Genomic DNA, 23,337 nt, shown 5'->3' on the forward strand with positions numbered 1-23,337 from the left:
CAAGTCACATGTATATACAGTATAGAATATTTAATAAAGGGGAAACTGAAAGTACTGTTACTTCCTAAAAAGATTAAAAGTTGGGCTGAAAACCTTTCCCTTTTCACCAACCTCATGTGTTTTGTGCTCAGTTGTATTAGTATGAGCAATTAAAGTTTTTATATCTAATTTCTAGGAGGAGCAATATGCAAGATGGATGGCTGCAATGCGTTTGGCTTCAAAAGGCAAGTCTCTTGCAGACTCTTCTTACGACAGTGAGGTGAAATCTATTCTGGCTTTCCTTTCCATGCAACATCCAGCACCAGCTCCTGTTATCAATCCAGAGAGCCTTGATATACAGCCAGAGCATTACCTTGCCCCTCGTTTTGTGCGACGCATTAGAGGAAAGGTCCGTACAGTATTTTTTGTTTCACTTGTGTTGGTATTTGTAAAGAAGTTTTTATGGAAATTAAAATGGATGGTTGAGATGGGATTAATTTTGTAATAATACATTTCAAAGGAATAAACAGATTTGGACTTGATTTCCCCATTTAAAGATAAAAGATATTTTGAATTGAAATGTCTGAATACTTTGCAGAATGCTTTGAAATAGGCAAGTGATTGATAGTTTAATTTAGTTCTTAATAATATGTATCTTTCTTCTAATGGTAGCCAGGCACTACTTGCATTCCTGGACCCTCACCGGTAATTTTATTATTTTAATTTTTGCTTCTGATATTCTTAGTGTCATTCTTATAGATTTCACTGTCATGATGTATTCCTATATTTTCACTGAAGTATAAGCGTAGCTTTTGACATCTTGACTTGGTACCATGTGCATACAATTTATTTTGTCATTTTGAAATTAGAAAAAGTTATTTTAGATGGAATAATCAGTGGGTTTCATACCTAATTGACTTGAAATGACTTGATAGCCTTACTGAAAGATGTAAATTTTATTTTAGGCTTTCTGTAAAATGTTCCAATGATAATTCTTTGGGGGAAGTACCTGCAGCTAATGCAAGTTCATTTTGAAGGAAGTTAGGTTTGAAAGCAACAAAAATCTTTTGATCTTGTTTACTGCATAGTCAGGAATATGAAGACAAGGTATATGATATTGTTGGTTGACTGCATATTTTTTAAACATATTCAGTAAAGTACAGATATTAATAGCAAATAAATAATTAATCAATTTGGGCTATAATAGTCTTCTCAAGTTAATACAGGTGTGAAATAATGTGTACAATTTTATTGCTAAAATCAAAAGGAATTTTTCTTTATAAATAAAATGGGACCGAGAGCAATATGTCTTTTGACAAGCACAGTTGTGTAAATAATGTGTTACATTTCATATCTGTGTAGATGAATAGTTTGTCTGAATGCACCTGATTGGTAGATTAAATTACTCTTTCTTTTTCAATGTGACTTCAGTATATGAGGGTGAGTTATTTGATAGATTACATCTTTTGACATTTCCTGCATTTGCCTTGGCCATGAATTCTTGGATCACAAAGAGAATGAGAAGAGAGGTACCCTTTGTATCAAATAAGAATGGGTTAAATTGGTATTCTTACAAAGAATGAAAGAGATAGAGAGAGAAAGAGTAGTATGTTATATTCATGTATTGGATGAGAATGTTGTTTGAATAAGAATAAGGAAGTCTGAGCTAATTTTATTTACTTCAAATGCTATGTTTGTATGATATGCTTATGTTACTGTATGTTACTGATACAGTGTCTGATGATGCAAGTACTGAATATTTTATTGAATGGAAAGTTTAGTTTTCTGCAGACAGCTACAGTATATTTATTTTGTTTTAGACCCAGTTTAAAGCTTGGAAGGTGTACCATTTTCTATTCACTGTAGAATGCTTGCCCACAGTAAGGTTGTATTTTTTGATAAATTTTGGGAAAGGAAAATAATGCAGAGTTGAATTACAAATTTGCACCGAGTTCATTTATTGTATTCACCAAATTGTGATATCTTCTGGACAGGGGGGTTGGTGTGCTGGCTCTTTACCAGACTATATGGTAAATTTATTGTGTGAGTGTGATGCTATATATCCTGGCCATCACTATTCAGCAATATCTCCCTCTAAATAGACTTTTTCTGCTAAATGGTCATCTTCGTTCATCATAAGCATTGTATTTTTTCTAATGTGCTGAACTCATGATAATACGGTGGTACTGTATAAAAAATGAGATGAAATACACAGCTGGATAAAAGATCAGTTCACGTTGTATAAAATTGTTCCTTAGCATATAGAAGACCATATAACAGAAATATTCAATTTGAGTGATCACTTACAAGGTTATGAAAAGCATTTGTGCATTTTTTTATCTTTTGATCTTTCAAGCGGGGAGTTCATTGGAAGTGACATGAGATTTTCTTTTTTTTTTCTTTTTTGTGTTGTCTTTAGGCTTTTACTATACCCTTCCAGCCTGGCTTATTTCTTAAGTACGTTATTTCTGGGCCCTTTTGAAGCTTTCCCTGTGGTTTATGGTTTCTTATTTTGAGGGCTTTGAAGTTATTTTATTATTATTTTATGCCAGAGGCTTGTAAAAAGCCTTTTATAAAAATCTTCAAGCATAAATATTTTTACAATTCAAACACAGTTCAGTTGTACATTAAACAGGGCATCCTGTTTTTATGTAAGTTGATATGTGCAAATATAGAGTACTTTACCCTTGGCATGGCTAGTACCTCGTAATTGCTTGAAAGCTGATTTTATCCTTTTTTGTGAGAAATGAGAACCCTTTTTATATTTGTAACATCCATCTAAATTTCTGTTTGGAAATCTTGGTAATTCTTATAATCCAATATTTATATTTTGAAATGAAATAGATGTTGAGTTTCTAAAAGACTCGTCTACATTAATGCATATACTGTACAGTATTTTTGTCTCAACCTGATGGCTTCATTTGGATGCCAGGAAGATAAAGTGGAAAAGATATTTCACTTTTGGAAATTACTTGAATAAGCATTGTAGTTATAATTATTTCTTATTCTGTATTGAAGGAACTAAAATAGATAGATGAATATTCAAAGGACGGTTAGCTTAGTTTCATTAACTTGTAAGTGTATTTTATGAAATGCTTGTACAGTATAGTATATTGAAAAATATTTTACATTTAAGGTGTCAGTTCATCCTACTTCTGCAATAGCGCTGTTTAATTACTGTACTAATTTAGAATATTGTTAACCCCCTAGTTTGGCTCAACAGACTCATTGGGATACGAGTTATGGGTCTTCACTTTATTTTGCTCTCAAATGCTTATCGTTGTATACAGAAATAGAGTAGAAATAGAGTAAGGGAAGTATAATAATTTTCCTCAAAACAACAGGTAAAATTGTTTATAAGCAAAAAAGGGAATGTTTGGAAATTGTATTGTCAATTCTTGTGTATTTTAAACAAGGGACATAAATATAATGATCTAGCCTTACTTTTGTTTGTTGAAATAATTTTAACTCAGAACTAAAATATTTTGGTTTGCAATACTAATGTAAATTTGTTTACATTTTCACAGACATCCATCAACAACAAAATAAACTTTATTATGATTGAATAGTTTGGCAACTTCTCGTTCAAGTTTGTTATTTAACATTGAGAAGTTATTCAACAGTTTTTAAGATAACCTCTTGCACACAGTAAAGATCTCTGTTTAACATTCTTTTAAATTTTGGCAGAGGAAAATTTGTCACTTAAGTTATTCCCTTTTGTCGGGTTGAAAACATATTTAACTTCATTTTGAATGTTGATTCCTACTTCCTGTAAGGTCATTTGAAAAATTTTTGGCTACATGAGCAAGGGTATTCTCTTCTAGTTATAATTTATACTTGGTGTATGCTTTAAAAAAGTTTTAATATTTTGGTAATTCACTTGAGGAAACGCTACGATATTTTTACTTTTGTTATGTACTTATGTCGTTAGAAAATATCTGTTTTTCTGTGTAAATATTTTTCAATTCTGTGTTTTAACCTCTTGTAAATTTTTACAGGGTGTTCAACGTATCCTTGAAGCTCATGCAAATGTAAAAGATTTACCTTTAGTTGATGCCAAGCTGCAGTATATCCGTGCATGGCAAGCCTTACCAGAGTATGGTATTGCCCTCTTTCTTGTCAAGCACATGGGACATAAGGTATGATCTCTGCAGAACATTAGTAGTTTTTAGACTAATGTTAAGCCTTAAAATTTTCAGTCAGATTAATATTTGTATAGTTTAGTACAGTAATTTCTAAACAAATGTTCTAAAAAGTTCTGTAAAAATACATTATCCTCCTTAGACATATTGAGTTTTTGCAAAAAGAAAAAAATACACAAAATGTGAAGAAATTTCCATGAAGATAATGGTCAAAACCACACACATTCCACAGTAATGCACAGACATGATAGAAATAAGTTTCACAGTTGATGTCATACGTATCATACATAAACGCTTGGAATTTTTTTAGCTAGATGTAACCTTTCAGTATTAGAAACCTTTTAGCATTTTTGTTCTCGATGGAATAGTGATTCAATATTCATAAAAATTTCTGATATAAGCCTTAAATTGAACTTGCTTCTACAATATTTTTAGCGTGAAGAGTTGCTGGGTGTGGCTTTCAACAGGATTATGAGAATGGAACCAGGCACAGGAGACCATATCAAGACTTGGCGTTATAATACCATGAAGGTAAGATGATTGATGATGATGTTTTTCACAATGAAATCATCCACTGGAGTAAGGTCATGTAGTATCCTAATACAAACAAGTTATTGAGTTTCTGTAAATCTCATCAAAGTTAATGCACATACAGTAAACGAATAGTTGTTCTTTTGATAGTCGCTACACTCGTTTGATTGGTATTTTACAGTTGTTAGCTTCCAAAAACATTTAGAAAGGGCCCTTTCTCCCGAGTTAACTAACTTATGAATGCTATATGTATAAATACAGTACATAATTTGAATTGATTTCCCTAGCCTCAGTTAGGTCAGACAGGAGTTTGCAAGTGATGAATTCAGTATCCTCTAAATAGTAGTTTTATAATCTTGTGACTTTTATCAATAGAACGAGGTAATGGATAAGTAAAAAACCCATACATTTTATGAGCCTGTTATTCTAGGTAGAAGGTTGGCCAGGGCACAGGCTGCCCTTTGAGATACCACCGTGAAAAGAGTTATTGGTTGCTTTGACTGATCAGACATTACTACATTGGATCCCTCTCTCTGGTTAAGGCTTATTTTGTCTTTGCCTACATATACGCCGAATTGTCTACCCCATTCTTTTCACTTTCTCCTCTGTCCTTGTAGATCTGACAACACTGAGATTATCAAACAATTCTTCTTTGCTCAAGGGGTTAACTACTGCAATTTTAATTGTTCAGTGGCTACTTTCCTCCTGGTAAGGGAAGAAGACTCTTTAGATATGGTGAGCAGCTCTTTTGAGAGGACGACACTAAATTCAAACCATAGTTCTCTAGTCAAGGGTAGTGCCATAGCCTATGTACCATGGCCTTCCGCTGTCTTGGACTAGAGTTCTTGTTCTTGAGGGTACACTTGGGCATGCTGTTCTATCTTATTTCTTTTCCTCGTGTTTTTTTTTTTTTTTTTTTTAATATATGGAAGTTCTAATTTAATGTTGTTACTGTTCTTAGTAATATTTTATTTTAATTATTTGATACTTCTCTTGTATTTTATTTCCTTACCTCACTGTGCTATTTTTCCCTGTCGGAGCCCTTGAGCTTTTAGCACCTTGCTTTACCAACTAGGATTGTAGCTTAGCTGGTAATAATATGATTTTTTATACATAAGTTTTATATACATTTATATATATATAAATAAATAAATAGATAGATAGATAGATAGATATACACATGTGTATGTATGTATGCTTACCTTCACTAGTGTGATGCTAACACTTGTTTATCTGAGCATAGTTTCTCAAATCTTGGAGGATGTAATGAAATTGGAACTTATATTTGATTCTTTATAGCTAAGCAAGAATGATATTTTGTTTTAGGCACAGCAACAGAACTGAAATCTAATTCAAATGACCTAAGTATAACATTGAAAAACTTAATAAAACGTCTGTGGCCTTTGATGACAAGGAATGGTAGTCCTTTTTAACTTGCAGCCTAAATTTATGCAAATGTTCAGCATGAAACACACTTTTTCAATGAACTGTCAGATGACATATCAATAATTTGCTCCTGGTTAAATGTCTAAAGTATGCTTGTAGAGTTATCACCAAATTGGTTCCTTATCCATTTGTATCCACTTAAGTCTGCTGCACATCTTTGAAGTAAAATGAAAACTTCCCCCAACAGTGTTCAAGTGGTTGGTAAATATCTTATTTCCGCCTTGTGTGGTAGAATATTTACGAAATTCGAGTAAATTCATAGATTATTTTCTGCTTTCCTTTTCCAGAAGTAAATTTTCTTTATAATTCACTTATTTTGTCACTATGAGATGTCCATGTATAGACTGATTAAGGTGGTAAAGTTTCTTAAAAATATCATCCCTATGAATAAGTTTTTGAATGAAATAATCAGGGAAAAAATCTCCATCTGTTTTTATTTTCGTAAAGGAATTTAGCAATTCAGTATAAGACTGCAATGTGTTCTGCACCAAAATTTTTAAATAACTTTGTAAAACTTCTTCCTTGCAAAAGAAACACTTTCTGGTACAACTCAGGAACATAAATGGTGGTCTACCCTTAAATCTGCGCTCTTTGGTGTAGATGCAACAGTTCCTCCTTTACTTAAACCAGATGGCTCAGTCACTCACTGTCCAAAGGAAAAGGCAACCCTTTTGACATGTTTTTGACAGTAAACAGAGTAATGAAAATCTTGAACTTCCTCATTCCTGTTTTCCTGAGGCTAAACTAACTAGTTTAGCTTTTCGATCTCATGAGATTAAAGCTCTGTTGATGGACCTTGATGCTTATGGAGGTGTAGACCCAAATGGTATTTTTCCTTTGTTTTTTATAAAGACAGCAGATTTCTTAGCTCCAAAGTTATCTGTTATTTTGCGAACGTTAGCAAGAAGAGGAGCTTTTAGCACTAGTTGGAGAATTGGTAATGTTACTCCTTTATGTAAATGTGTTTGTGGTAGCTCAAGTCCCACTGATTACCGCCCAATTTCCATAACTCCCATATTATCTAAAGTTATTGAACGTCTTCTGGCAAAACGTCTTAATAGGTTTGCTGAAGGTAATCATCTACTCCCTAGTTTGCAATTTGGTTTTCGTATAGGCCTTGGAGCATGTGATGCCCTTCTTACAATCTCCAATGCTGTACAGAAATCCCTTGATTGTGGTCGGGAAGTTCGTATGATTGGCCTTGATTTTAGTGCTGCCTTTGACCGTGTTAATCATGAGGCCCTTGTTTTCAAACTGAAACAGTTGGGAGTGGGTGGGTCATTTCTTAGCATTATTATTGATTTTTTAAGTAATAGATCTCAAAGAGTTGTTGTTGATGGGCACCATAGTGATTATAGGAATGTGATATCCGGTGTTCCACAGGGTAGTGTTCTTGGCCCATTACTTTTTATACTATATACACATGACATGTGGTTTGGCCTAGAAAACAAGCTTGTTGCATATGCAGATGATGCTACTCTCTTTGCATCAATTCCATCCCCTGAATGTAGATCTAGGGTTGGTGAATCCCTTAATAGAGATTTAGCTAGAATTAGTGCATGGTGCAAATTATGGGGTATGAAGTTGAATCCTAACAAAACTCAAAGTATGATTGTAAGTAGGTCAAGGACGGTGGTTCCTCAACATCCGGATCTCAGTATTGATAATGTTTCTTTAAATATGTATGACTCTTTCAAAATTTTAGGTGTGATTCTCGACAGTAAATTTACTTTTGAGAAACATATAAGGTCTGTGTCTTCTTCAATTTCACAAAAAATAGGCTTATTGAGAAAGTCTTTCAAGATTTTCGGTGATCAATCTATTCTGAAGAAGTGTTTTAATTCTTTCATTCTACCTTGTTTTGAGTATTGTTCTCCTGTCTGGTCTTCAGCTGCTGATTCTCATCTTAATTTGTTGGACAGAAACTTACGGTCTATTAAATTTCTTATTCCTGATCTAGATATTAATCTCTGGCACCGTCGTTCAATTAGTTCATTATGCATGTTGCATAAGATTTTTCACAACTCTGACCATCCTTTACATTCAGATCTCCCTGGACAATTCTATCCTGTTCGTAATACTAGGCAGGCAGTTAATTCTAATAGCCAGGCCTTCTCCATCACGAGGCTCAATACTACGCAGTACTCTAGAAGTTTTATTCCAGCTGTGACCAAGTTGTGGAATGATCTTCCTAATCGGGTGGTTGAATCAGTAGAACTTCAAAAGTTCAAAGTTGGAGCAAATGCTTTTTTGTTGACCAGGCGGACATAGTCTTTTTATAGTTTATTTATGACATATTTGTTTTTGATGTTGTTGATAGTTTATTATATGACATGTCTGTTTTGACGTTGTTTCTTATTTTAGAATGATTTATTGTTAATTTGTTCTCTTCATTTATTTATTTCCTTATTTCCTTTCCTCACTGGGCTATTTTTCCCTGTTGGAGCCCTTGGGCTTATAGCATCTTGCTTTTCCAACTAGGGTTGTAGCTTGGATAGTAATAATAATAATAATAATAACACAGGGTACACTCGGGCAGACGTTTCTGTCTTATTTTTCTTCCTGTGTTTTCTTTTATAAGTTTTTAAAGTTTATATTTGAAAAGTCTATTTTAATATTGTTACTGTCCATAAAATATTCTATATTCATTCATTCTTTTGTAGTTTATTTCCTTTCCTTACTTGGATATTTTTCCCTGTTGTAGCCCTTGGGCTTATAGCATTCTGCTTTTCTAACTAGGGTTGTAGTTTAGCAAGTAATAATAATAATACAACCCTGATAACCTGTTTAAACAAATTGCGTAATTCTTCCTTCATACTTTTACCAAACGGGAAACATTGTACCTTACTAACGATGCATCAGTTCTGGTAATCAATACAATTTTCATATTTGCAAAATGTTACTTCCATTATCTTTTATAATTGTTTAATTCCTTAATGTAGTATTTGGAATAGTTAGTATATTTAGACAACTAAATTTCATATCCATATGTAAAATATTGTCTCAATATTTAGAAATTTAGAATTCTATAAAAAGTAATCATTTTTAGATGTAATTATCCCCTTGAGCAAGCATTTGTGCCCCTCCTGCCAGCCCTTTGCAGGTTGGAAGCCACTGCTATAAAGAAAGTATTTATCAAAAAGGAAGAACCTCCAAGATGACAAAGGGTTCTTAAATCTACAGAAAAGCTTTTGTCACTTTACTTTTGTTTCAAACCTACCGGGATCACCGTAATAGGAGTAAAGAATATGTTGGAAAATTTAAATAACAAGCTATCTTGATTTACAATTTTTTATCAGTCTAGTCATTCTTGTTGAAGCGCTCACTTTGACAGTACTGTATGTCAAATAGATGTGCCTCTTTATATTCTGATAATACAAATGATATAAATAAAAGTGGATACTTGTGAAAAAAATAAGTGGGGTATTGGGGATTTGTAAATTACTAAGAGGTCATTATCTTTAATTGCAGGCTTGGAATGTAAACTGGGAAACTCGACACATGATGATCCAGTTTGAAGAAGAAAATGTGGTATTCTCATGTCTTACAGCTGATTGCAAAGTGAGTTTTAAATGGTTTCATTTTATTTTGCTCTGACACATATGCAAACCATCCATTTTACATGTGCCCTAATTTACACAAAGGCAATTTACTAGTGTCTTTTTGACAGAAAGAATGACTTTAGGGGACCGTCCGCCATGGTGTTTTGTCATAACTTTCAGAAATCGAAATTCGTTTTATTGCTTCTATGTAAGGAGAAACATATCGTACATGCTCTCCAGAAGTTTTAGCCAATAATTTTTACAAATAATGAAGATATAGCGGTCTTTAAATGATGACGTCGTCCTTACTGCGTCGTCTGCATGACTGAGTTTGACAGAATCGTCTTAGTATGTTTGTTTTTGCATATATATAGCAAGTTTTTCACTTATGTTACGAAATCTCATACGTTTGGCAGAAATGGAAGGCATTGGAAGAGGGTAGGTGAACAAAAACTATGAGCTACAAGAACAGCAGCCTCGGAAACTTTATAGCAAGGCCAATGTTACCTAAGGTCATAGAAAGAACAAAAAGTAAGCAGAGAGCAAGGAAAAAGAACCAAGAAGAGAGGGAAACATGAATAAGAGTACAAGCTGTAACATGCTAATTAACCCTGGATAGGTACGGTCCTCGGACACCCCTTTAAGGGTATACTCGGACGCGAACGACCCCGACGCCAAAAAAAATTCTTGAAAAATCAGTTTTTGCAGTAACCTCCTTTTTTCTTTTGCCAAAAAAAACTTCAATGAATGCTTAAAACAACTGTAAAGATAAATACTACTCATCTGCAGAAAAACTATTTATTATAAATATTTTAAAAAATTAAGTAGAAAAAAAAAAGACCTGACATAAAAATTCATAAAAAAAAGTTTATACATATATACACAAATCCTTTTAGGAATTGATTCTTGAATGTTTAGGACACATCTTGATGTATTTTGGATGAAGTCAGACCCATGGAGGTGAAGATCTGAAATGAGAAAAAAAGGGTAACTTTTTTTGGCCAAAAAAAATTGTCCAAATTTCATGAATTTTTTTGGGTACCCAAATGAAATAGGAAGTGGCTAATTTTTTTAGGGAATAAACATATGTTATCCTAAAATAGAAATATGTAAAAAAATCTTCATTATTTTGTAAATTACATTTATATCAGGGGCCATATCTAAAGGTAATTTTTTGAGTACTTGGAAATTTCGTAAAAAAATACATATATTTAATATATAATATGATATTTATGCAGGTAAAAATATACCAAAATATCACAAATTCTATAGGGAACAAGAATATATATAGATAGGGCAGCTTACGCTTCGGATATGTCCACAAAATGGCCGCCAACCACACTGACTCGACTCCCTAATCTGCCACTTGAAATGTAGGAAGGGTATGTCAATTTCAAGGTGTTATTTACTAATCTAATTATTATTGGATATGCATAAAAATTGTATGGTGGGTTGCTGGATAATTGTCGATTATTTTACGACTATAAAATTAAAATTCTGACCCAAAAAAATTTTTTTGAAGGGAAATAAAATCGAAAAAAAAAATGTAAAACAATATTTTAGCTAAAAAAATTTGATGATATTCAATCAAAAAAAAAGTAAACAACATTTTCCGACAAATAAACATCTAGAGGAATCATTACTCTGTGATAGTTCCTTAGTACGTAGTAATTTTGAAAGAATTGGGAAAAAACGAAAAAATGGCAATCACCGGAAAATCGAACACATACCTATATATACGCCATATCTGGCTAAAAAAAGATAGGCATGGGTAGCCAGATCATCTAGAAACACTTTCCAACACTATAAAAATATAAGTTTTGCGACACTACTTGCCAATTCCTTACGGTAACATGACTAAGCAAAAAAATGCAAAACAAATAAAAAGGGGCACTCGTGGAAAAATGGCCATTCTAATATACGGCATTTCAGAAAAAAAAAATTTCAGCCACGTGCTAGGCAAACCATCAAGGCATATTTTCCGACAAATAAACATATAAATGAAATATTACTCTGTGATAGTTCCTTAGTACGTAGTAATTTTGAAAGAAATGGGAAAAAACGAAAAAATGGCAATCACAGGAAAATCGAACACATACTTATATATACGCCATATCTGGCTAAAAAAAAAATAGGCATGGGTAGCCAGATCATCTAGAAACACTTTCCAACACTATAAAAATATAAGTTTTGCGACACTACTTGCCAATTCCTTACGGTAACATGACTAAGCAAAAAAATGCAAAACAAATAAAAAGGGGCACTCGCGGAAAAATGCCCAACATTCTAATATACGGCATCTCAGATAAAAAAAAAAGACATGCACGTGTTAGCCCAACCATCAAGGCACACTTTCTAACACATAAACATGAAAAAAAAATCAATAATATACGGCAATTCCTTACTACGTAGTAAATTTTTACAAATATTGAAAAAAAAACAGAAATTGGCAACCGCAGTTAAATACCCAATATACCAATAACTACGTCGTATCTGACAAAAACAAAATCACGCATGGGTAGCCAGATCATCTAGACACACTTTCCAACATTAAAAAAGCAAAAGTTTTACGACACTATTTCGCAATATCTTACGGAAAAATGACTTGGCAAAAAAATTAAAAAAAATTAAAAAGGGACACTCGCGGTAAAATGCCCGACATTCTAATATACGACATCTCAGATAAAAAAAAAGACATGCACGTGTTAGCCCAACCATCAAGGCACACTTTCTAACACATAAACATGAAAAAAAAATGAATAATATACGGCAATTCCTTACTACGTAGTAATTTTTACAAATATTGAAAAAAAAACAGAAATTGGTAACCGCAGTTAAATACCCAATATACCAATAACTACGTCGTATCTGACAAAAACAAAGTCATGCATGGGTAGCCAGATCATCTAGACACTTTCCAACACTAAACAAGCAAAAGTTTTACGACACTATTTGGCAATATCTTACGGAAAAATGACTTGGCAAAAAAATGAAAAAAAATGAAAAAGGGGCACTCGCGGTAAAATGGTCCTCGTGGTGATGAACGACATTTTAACTAAAAAAAAAAACATGCACATGGTAGCCAAACAATCCACCAAGACTTTCCACAACTGATAACCTATACAAGTTGCACCATTCTACGACAATTTCATAATACGTAATAACTTTGATAATTATGCAAACTACCTCAGAAGGGTAAACTCGGACGCGAACGACCCCGACGCGTCTCAGAAATCGGGGAAGGAGTACAGCTACAGCAATGCACATCTGGACACTACTAGAGCGTGTAGGGGAGACACCTCCTGCAGGTCGATCACCCACAAATTCAGTCACAGGGGTGAGTCACGTGAGAAAAACCTGTTTTTTTTTGACGCTCGGGGTCGCAAACGACCCACCGTACCTATCCAGGGTTAAAACTCTGGCAACAATAAGAGGCCACTGGGAACTCATGACACACTTACGCTAAGTGTATTAGTAAACATAGGGTTTAAGTACCTCATTTAGGGTGCGTTTATGTTTGAATAAACAATAAAAGTACAAAGTAAGGTTATTATAATAATGTTATCTTGATTTTTTTTTATGAAAAGCGAAAATTTGTTGCAAATCTTTGCGAGCTCAAAACTCAAAAACATACTTATTCATACTTAGGTACATTTTTCTCACTCATTCATAGTTTGATTTTAGAGAGGAAATATCATTAAAAAGAGGAATAAAAATCCCATAATTTTGTGTAACCAGAATTTTGATTTTCCATTTTCTCTTTTTTTTCATATTTTACGTCTAGACGAAGATTAAGAAAAAATTCATTGAAAAAAAAAGGAAAATAAAAAATCTGTCACAGAGAATTATTCAATTTATAAAGAAGTTTTGATGGTATGATTTTCAAAACAATTTGTGTCATAGTGGAGAAAAGTGTATGTAAACAAATATTTAAAATCGTGATTTTTGCTATATCAAAAAGTTTTTGATCAAATGACTTGAAATTTTTATATGATGAAGGTATTATATATGTCTAAAGCATATATAGAAATTGTGTATTTTGAATTATTAGAAAAAAGAAAATTCATGGCATGGCAGACGGTCCCCTTAATGTGGCCATTCTCCAAGATAATGTCCTTAACATCCATGGTAAAGAGCAGATAGATTTGTACTTTTGTTGAAGATTAATGTTCCTGTAACAAATCAGACATTTCTTAAAATTTTAGAGTACGTTTTTTAATATTTTTTGGAAAAAAAGCACATTGGGTTCATGCTATTTACTACTATATTATTGTGAATGACCCCTGAAGTTCATTTAGCTTCCTTCTTGAAGCTGGTTAAATGGCAGAGTCTACCCTAGAAATATGTTTACCCGTTTCTTTTACTGAAATAGTCTTGCTGCTCTCGTTAAGTATTCAATTTATATGGTGGTTTATGGCAATAAAAGTGCTTGGGGTCCCCACAGCAATTGCCATTTGTTTGTCAGTGGTTTGTGCGATAATCATATTGTTCAAATACAGATAGTGGAAATTATGGCTGATGTTATGCAGATTGATTATCAATTTCTTATTTTGGCTTTGTGATGCCCTCCTGTGTTAATTGTTCAAGGTAATCATTACTGGTAAATAAAGATCTGCGCTCTTCAGTATCTGAGTCATTGGTCATCTTCGTGCTCACTCCAGGTGATCTTCATTGCGTTCAAAAGTTTGCTGCTTTCGCAGTCCACCTGATCTTCTCCCTTGTGCTCAAGGCGATTTTCTCTCTCCTCCAGGTATAGTCGCCCATTCTGTCTCCAGCAGGACGATCCAAGAGATTTTTTTCATCGCATTTTCGCTGCTCCTCGCTATCTCCAGCTAGACGATCGTCACCTACCAGTAGACATCATGATTCTTCTCATCTTTCTGAGAGGGCTTTGTTCTCCTGCACAGACTGTGCCTCCCCCTCGCACTGTAGGGATCCCTTGCCAGAGCCCTCTAGCCATTTTTCGTCACCATGAACTTTCTGCTCTTCGCCTCAACGACAAAGACATTCGCCTCTTTCCAGCATAAACGCCAGAATTTCTGCGAAAAAATCCAGGGATTCCTTGAAAGAGACTGGGGATGCAGCAGTTTTCTAACCCAAGAAAACACTTCAAAACTAAGAATCATCATCTTATCCAACAAAAGGAAAACCTCCTAGGAAAGGAAAAGCCCCACAGGTCCTGCTTTACCGGAAGACCATGTCATTCGTAGGCCCTCTAAATTTGCCTTCAGTGTAGAGAACTTCACCCAAGGGGACACAATTTAACTACAAGAGTTGGACCTCGTGAAATCTTCACAATTTAGAGATGACTGGGTATTGAGTAAGATGCCAGAACCTGTCTTCCTTCCTTGGCCAATTAACTTGTCTGCAGTCAGGGGAAATCCTTGCCATAGCAGGGTCAGAACCCATTACACCACCAAGAGATGTGGAAAAGAAGAGGACCCACAGGCTCCTTGTACCCTAAGAAGATTTCCTTTTCTACGAATTACTGACTTATTCCAATTTCCTTCACGAAGGAACATTGCCCCATATGTTCCCAAACCTCTGTTACCTTTACCTAGAACCTCAAAGGTACAGGACCCTTGGCTCTTATTTTGAGAGACCCATATCTCCCTTTTCAGCGGGAGCATTGTGTAGGGAAAGGAAGGACATGAAGATTTTGAGTAAGTCATCAGCACTGTGTGAGCAGAGACCAGCCACCCAGAAATCGTATCCCTGAGAAGAGTTCAGAAACGAGGTGATTTCCCATTAGAGGAAGGTTCGATGGAACTTTCAATGGATTGCCCACTCCCTGCATCTAAGACCCCTCTGGCAGAGGAAGTTGCCACAGAGTCCGTGTTAATCAAAGTCTTGCACACCATTCGTTCAGTGAACGGCATCAGAGAAACTCTTCCCTTCTCCCCGAGGGGAGGCGGGCTGTAGTCAAACTCCTTTGTTCCTCCCCTCCCAGTGCCAGGCCAACCCTGGAACTTTCTTGGACGATTATAACCTAAGATGTTATGCGGGAGTTAGAAAAACAGGTATCCGGCAAGGAGGACTTCTTGAAGTCATCAAAGTCTCTACGACTGGTGCAGATTCCCCTCCCCCCCAATAAAAAAAAGATACTACAGGGTAGTGGATGCTCAGCCTTCTCCCCTTTCCTTGGACCAAGCAGTGTCCAGGTTAACCCCGAGATGTTTGGTGAACAGACTCTCTTCCAACCTGATCTCCTTTTCTCAGACAAAAGCTGCCAATATGGAGGCAGCAGCCATGAATGCTTTAAAAGCAGTACAGTATCCTGGCTTGATAATTAGATGGGTACAGTTAGCTCTCTCTTAAAGTATGGAAACCTTGGAATATCAGCTGTTCCAGATTGTCAACTAATGGGCCACAGAGTGCTCAAGTGTAGGGAGGCAGTTACAGCCCAAATCGGGAAGCAGGAGCGCCTAGACCTGAGAAATGCTTCTTCAGGAGCCTTTTCCCTCCAGAGGACATCACTTCTGCTACAGAAGATTGGAGGAAGGATATTGCATGACTCTTTCCTTCCTTCAGAAGGCCATCTCATTCAAGCAGCAGCTGCCATCGACCTTTAGCCATTCTGCAACTCGTTCATGATCAGCATGACGCAGAAGAGCAGGTGTTAAGAGGAACAAGCCGTCCAGATTCTATCCTGAAAAGACCTACCATCTCTTTTCAACCTCGTCAGACTTCAGGTTGCGCGAGAGAATGGGGAAAAGGGATAGGTAGCCCAGCAGGGTGGGCAATCCCCCACTCTGCCACCAGTGGGGGTTGCCTACCATGGAATTGGATCGATTGATTGATTTAAAGTTTTCAGGCATCCTGACATCTAAGGTCATTGATGCCGATATCATTTATTTTATATAAAAATTAATAGAATATTCAATTAAAACCTTAAAAGTTGAATGTCATTATAGAAGTTATAGTTTTCAGAAGACCTGCTTCTGAAAAAATCTAAAAATGCCGCTCGCATAGTAGGACACATCATGTCCAAGAATCTTGGCAAGGATTAACCTGCCATCCTCACCTCAAGCCTCAAACAGATATCTATTTCTTAAGTTATTATAATTAGGGCATTCGGTCAACAAATGCCTCACTGTTAAAGGTACTAAACAGTCGTCGCAATACGATTGGTGTTGGCCCTTCAGCAGAAACGCATGTGTCACCCGAGTGTGACCAATACGGAGACGACAAAGAGTCGTCTCCCATTTTCGGGGCATCATAATATACCTCCAAGGAGGTATGACATTTGTTACTTCTCTCATTTTATTCCCATCTAGACTATCCCAGTGCTGTTGCCATTTATTACAAAACAATTGGAGGCACTGATGATATCACGGGGTGGAAAACTGGACAGTGAAGTCCTGCAGTGTGGATACCTCCTTCCGTTCATCGATTCTCCCCCTCCTCTCATACCTCCTCCAACAACATTGTCATCATTTCAGAGCGAGTCTCAGAATTACTTTGCCCTGTTACAGGAAGTAAAGAAGATTGTAGACAAGAATACTCTTCAGGAGGTCAATGACAAGTTGCGGGGCTCCTACAGTAGAATCTTCCTTGTCGAAAAGGTGTCTGGAAGTTGGAAACTTGTCATCAACCTCTTGGCATTGATCCAGTAAATTTTGTAGTCCAGATTCAAGATGGGACACACCAGCCACTGTTATGCAGGCTGTAAGGCCAGTAGACTTCATGATTATGCTGGACTTGGGGAATGCCTACTTTCAAGTCCTGATCCATCCTTTATCCCAGAAATATCTGCAAGTGATCGTATACAAGAGGATATACCAATTCAAAGTCCTTTTTTGGCTTTCAACAGCTCCCTAGGTCTTTATGAGGATCTTCGTATTGGTATCAGCCCAGGCCATGCCAATGGGATCAGGCTACTGAGGTATTTGTATGACTTATTCATCCTTGCAGAATCATAAGAGGTTATCCTGGTTCATCGAGAGAAGATTTAACCAGTGCTGTCAGAATCTGGGGATTTTGATAAAACTGGAAAAGGTTTCCCCAACTCCATCTCAATTTCTTGTCTACCTGGGCATGGAAATAAACACCCTTCAAGGTTTAGTCCAAAGGGTATCCCCCCACTTGACGCCTCTATACCTGTAATCGCAGATCTTGTATTCTACCTTTGTAGGGAGAAACTCTTGTCTATTTCTGCGGTGAAAGGTTATTGCTCAGCCCTAAGCCAAGTCTTTCGATTTAACGGATTAGACATTTCTTCCTCAGAGGAAATTTGTATGCTAATACAGAGTTTCGAGCAGATCTGCCCTCCAATCAAAGTCAGTCCGCCTTCATGGGATGTTATGAAGGTTCTCAGATCCCTAAAAGAGGCACCTTACAAACCTCTAATGCGAGCAGCTAACGGGGATCTCATTTGGAAGTGTTCCTTTTCTCCTTGGCCTCAGCTAAACGAGAGTAAGTGAACTACTTGGACTTGCAGCTGACATCACCCATTCAAGGGGTTGGAGAGAGGTCTCTCTAAGCTTAGTTGCAGAATTTGTGGCAAAGATAAAAACTCATCCTCTTCCAATCCTAGTTTGTCGTTAATTTCCTTTTTGAGTTTTCATTCAGTAACCGAGGATTGTGATCAACTTTTACTGTGTCCTGCTAGGACTCTGAGAAGCTATTTGAAACGTATCAGGCCATCTAGGTCTCGCCTCCTGACCCTCTTCATAAGCACGGGAAGGATCAAGAAAAAGGTCTCTGGAAATAATATCTCCTTTTGGCTTGGGGAAGTTATCTCTAGAGCATTAGACCCTTCCACATCTACAGTATCCAGAGTAAACGCTCGCGACGTCAGAGGCCTTGTAGCCTTGTTAGCTTTCAAAAAGAACTTTTCTGTGATGCAGTTTCTTAGGGCAAGGGTTTGGAAGAGATAAATGACCTTTACAGCCCATTACCTGCAGGATATGATCTACAGGACCTCTGACACATTTACGCTAGGTCCTGTTGTGGCTGCTCAGCAGGTGGTTAAGCTTCCTCGGCTCGTTAGCAGGACCAATATCTGTAGGTAGATCAAGGGCTGAGGTTTCAAGTACGCCTCGGTGAATGTGGAGAGTTACTGGCCTCCTTTTCCTTTCAACCTTACCACTTGGGATTCAACTTCAAACCCTCGCTAGCTGGACTTGATCTAGAGATACTTTAGCTTATTTTCTTCAGCTTCAGGGTGCATAAGCACTTGAGGGGAAGTGTGTAGTAGCCAAACAAATGAATTCAGGTTTGTATAGTTAGGAAAAATACAATTTTAGATTTTTTTTTTTTCATACAAGAATATTAATTACAGGTTCCATATTTACTTATTTTTTTTTTTCTCTTTCAGGTGGTGCATGAATTTATTGGTGGATACATTTTCCTTTCCATGCGCACAAAGGATGCCAATCAAAATCTGAATGACGAGTTGTTCCACAAATTAACTGGTGGATGGGTCTGAAGTAACAATATAATTGCATTCATGTCATGAATACTTGTCACTTCATCGATAATTTGTTGCAAGTGTGATTATGTATTCACAGATAATGAATTTGTGATGGGCTATGTTCATGGCTTTAAAAGCTGCCAAATTAGATAGAGTTAGGGAAGCGTACCTTTTTACAAGATGTATAGATATTGACCGATATATATATATTTGTTGCAAGCGTGTAGTTCTAAAGAAATTTTTCTATGCTGTTGGTACTTCAGTCAGATAATTCCTTTACTGCTACTATTGTAACTGCTTCCTTATGCAATGGTTAAAATGAGCAAGTGGAAAACTAACTAAAGTCTAATTTCTTATATTACAAATGTATCTAAAATTTTGGGCTATCTTACTAAAGATCTTCCAGTTATATATTAAAGAAATTGAAGATATTTTATAAATGTTGTTTTGATACAAACATAAAGATGTTTACCCTTCCTGTTACTCACAATGAAGAGCATTGTTTTGCCATCTTATATTAATTACTGTTGGGAATGATGGAGATTTAAATATTGCACATGTTAAGAAATTATAGCATTGTTGATGAAATATTTGTAAAGTTTATGGCTGACAAAGCCTCCAAAGTTGTTATGAAATTGGAAAAGTAATGGCTGCTTCCTTTTAATGCAATTAAACTGTTAAACTGTCACTGAAAAGATATTCAGTATAAGAAAATAATAGTAATTCTTTTAACTTGCTTTTTATTCAATGCATTGAGTGTTTTGTGGTATATAAAACATTGTTGTACTGTATTATGCACAATATTTATGTATTATAGCATTACAGGACAGATTACTTACATTAGCCAGAGTTACATGTAATAGGAGGTAATCTGAGAGTCCATCTATGTTGTCTTGGCATAGTAATTGAATTTATAGTTATGTACTGTATGTCATCATTTAGAAGCATAATCTTGCCAGATTTTTTTTCTTGCTTGCTTTATATGATGTGTAAGAGGATTAAATAAATGCTTGCTCTGTTCAGCAGACTTTAGTCCAGTGTTACATTTTAGCAGCAGATTTTAGACATGTTTTTATTATTATGATAGTTTGACTGAAGGTCAGTGCTAATTCTTGTTGTAACGGAGAGATAGGTCGTTAGTATTTTATACATGCAGATTTTAGATTGCTGCTTTTTAAAGTACAGTATGAGGCAGAATCAGGGCAGTAATTCAATGTTTAGGTTTTTAGCTGTGCTCAAAGTAATAGACAATCAAAAAGCAGAATATGAACATTATTACTAGTGAAGAAGAGAGGATTTTCTATAGAAATGTTGCTAATTTAACAACTGTTGGCAGTTTACACTAAATCCTTTCAATTGTAGCATCAGGATGCAGAGGAAATATAATACATTCTTTGTGGATTTCTAAATGGAACTTTATGTCAGTGTAATGGCTAGAAGAAACTTGTCCAATTTAGTTATATAGCACAAAGATTTACTTATCACTGACTTGAATGATGAATGAAAAGTTGCCAGTTAGAAGAAAAAACTGCTAAAGCTATGTTTGCCAATCGTAGCCTTATGAATGGTGCCTAATATGCATTTAATGCCCTCATGTATTGTATATGTGGATTTTTTCATTGATGTAACCAATATTAAGGGTTGTTTCAGTGTTCATTTGAACTAATGATTAACATCAGTGTTTTGTTAATGTCAAGACTCCCCTTTCCATTAGTAAATAGTAAAACTGTACGACTGCAAATAGTGAAAGATGTGCAGAAGTTAGATTTACTCCAATTTTGTTTGGTTATTGTTAACCATTTAGAAAATAATCTTCAAAATATATTCCAATTTCCTTGTTTTTCACTAAATACGATTCTCTGTACTGAGGTTTTTCAGACTTTTGTTTTGGAAATTGTCTCAAGACTTCATCTTTTAAGTTTTAGTTATTAGACAGGTTCATTGCCTAGTCAACCCTTCCTTGAACAGCCAGCATTATTAAAGTTTTATATTGTGTATAACTAGTTTTGGTTTCAGTTTCTTGGTAAATATTAAGTAGCTTGCCATTGGCAGTAAAGTACCATATTTCACTTCAGCACTTCTATACTGGAAGAAAATATCTGATTGCAAGTTACAGGTGTCAGTGAAACTATTTTATTACATCAAATTATCTGAAGATTTGCACTTGCTAGACTATTGATTAGTATTTACTGTTGTGTGATCAGTAGTATGAATGTTATGGTCTTCATACTTTGTCTCTTCCATGTTTTGCTCTCTATTTATGTAAAATACATAAATTTTATTTGAATTTTTAACTACATATACATTATAGAATGTATTTTCTCCAATTGAAAATTATAGAAGGTTTTTAACCAGGTCACCTTTTAGCATTCCACTGACTTTTCTTTAGGACAGTAAACCTAGCTTCTTGCACATGCACATTATTTTCTTCAAATTGACCCCGAGACCATATGCCCTGGATTACAAAGTCATAAATAATTGTTTTGTCAGCGAAATCGAAACTACAAGCATTGACTTTTAGCAGTGTAAGGTACACATATAATCAATCATTTGACAATTTCCTAAACTTATTAAATGTTAATTGTAATTTACTGTTCATGTGTTGTATGTACTACAGTTCAGTGCTGATATATTTATATTTTATTTCTACTTTTACAGAACATTTATGTTGGGGAGCATTGTACTGTATTGGGACACTTTTGCCTCAGTCATTTATTAAATCTATGTATTTTGTCTTTTGTACTACCATATTTATGTATCCTAATGTCTCTTGTACTGTTATTTCCTTTCAGTTCTGTTAAATGTCCCTCAAACCCACCTGAGTCATTTTACCTTTGTATATAAATAACAATTACTTGACAGATTGTAAATATACTTTTAAATAAGTTTGCTCAGTTTTTGTCAAGTATTTTCTAACTTTATCTTCCATAACAGTCTTCTTTACTGTAGTAATGTGGTACATCTATGTAAAATGAAAATGTAATGCTAATTGATTTACAGAATATATGTTATACCTTTCATTCTTGATTGTTTTTGTCACTTCCCTGGACTTAAAGTTGTGGGGTTTGTGTAAATCTATATACTAAGGGAAAGAGCATTTTTATGGTACTTAATTTGTTAGGTATAGTTTTCTTTAACTCTACAAATGCATAGCTTTTGATTAAGCTAATTAAGGTAAAGAATAACCTCCAAAACACATATGAACTCGTGTAGCAAAACAATTTGCATCGGCTGTGGCTGTCCTTGCAACTCTTGTAAACCCCCTCCAAGGACCAGCTTTTGGAGGTATTGGCCAGGGGTTCACAGCAGGACAGTTTCTGCTCCTGCTGGGGTTGTCTTCAGCACTTCCTCCTCTAGAGTAGACAGGAGAGAATCCTTCCTGTGCCCTCTGGACCTTTGTCCTCCGCAGATCTGGCACCTGAGGATCTGCAGAACAGTTTTCATCAGAGTTCCTCCATAGTGCGCTCTCTTCTCAGGGTCAGTGCGCACGCTGAGACCTCGGTCATCTTCTCCATTCTGAGTTTGCCATTTGTCCGAGGTTTAACAGCAGAAACCCTCACAAGTGCACGACTTCTTGCATTAGCTCTTCAAAGCTTGTCAGTAATGGTAGCAATCATCCAGCAGCCCATTGCGTGCTTAACCTCGCTGCTGGGGTTTCGCGAGACACTCGTACTTTCCAGCGTTCATAGTTACCTTTGGTTGCTTGCTTTGCCAGTTGGAGTTCGCCAGGTAGGTTGGAAAGAGCAGCTCAACACCTGCTTGTTGCACTCGCAAACTAACCTACTGTGTCTTGCTTACGCACAAATGAGTGCTACCTACCCTGTCAAATAGGTTGCGAGACACAATCGTTCGCACCTCTCATCTGTGCGCCTTTGCAAAGCCACGATCACTTACAGGTAGCTGCGCAGCCCCTAGTGACTCTGCGAGAAAGGACTCCTTTAAGGCAAGCAAATCATCGAACTTACTTCCTCCTTCATTCGTAAGACAGAGTAAGTAGACTAATGTCCAAGATGACTTTCCTTCCCTGCTGTATGCGCCTTTTTGCATGGCTCAACCATGGAGAGGTTGACTAAGGTGACCCTTCAGGCTTCTTTGTGAATGGATCACTGGGCGGGGACCGTGGACTACTTAGCCATGAGCAAAGATCTGTCCGACCCTGAGGAGTGTCTTGTGTTTAAGAGCATCATACTCACAGGCACGAGGACTATAGAGTTCTTACCCCGCAACTCAGTAAACCAGTGTGCCAACTGGATCCAGTTTTCAGAAGCAGGTGCCAAAGAAA

At 35.9% G+C, this 23,337-nt stretch overlaps 1 protein-coding gene across 5 annotated transcripts in view; it reads left to right on the forward strand.

The window, feature by feature from the left end:
• The window catches only part of LOC137615388 (unc-112-related protein-like), a 96,433-nt gene extending 74,356 nt beyond the window's left edge, over positions 1 to 22,077 (forward strand). For 4 of the 5 annotated variants that reach the window (XM_068345210.1, XM_068345213.1, XM_068345211.1 and 1 more), the window contains exons 9-14: positions 176 to 388; positions 1,974 to 2,009; positions 3,978 to 4,118; positions 4,557 to 4,652; positions 9,570 to 9,659; positions 18,960 to 22,077. In XM_068345210.1, the coding sequence (XP_068201311.1) occupies positions 176 to 388; positions 1,974 to 2,009; positions 3,978 to 4,118; positions 4,557 to 4,652; positions 9,570 to 9,659; positions 18,960 to 19,070 (687 nt within the window). In that variant the 3' untranslated portion in view covers positions 19,071 to 22,077. The remainder of the gene's footprint in view (positions 1 to 175; positions 389 to 1,973; positions 2,010 to 3,977; positions 4,119 to 4,556; positions 4,653 to 9,569; positions 9,660 to 18,959) is intronic. The other variant, XM_068345214.1, reaches the window with a different exon arrangement.
• The last annotated feature ends 1,260 nt before the right edge of the window (positions 22,078 to 23,337 follow it).

Source organism: Palaemon carinicauda, chromosome 21 (genome assembly GCF_036898095.1).
Source record: "Palaemon carinicauda isolate YSFRI2023 chromosome 21, ASM3689809v2, whole genome shotgun sequence".
In the NCBI taxonomy this organism is placed as follows: Eukaryota; Metazoa; Arthropoda; class Malacostraca; order Decapoda; family Palaemonidae; genus Palaemon; species Palaemon carinicauda.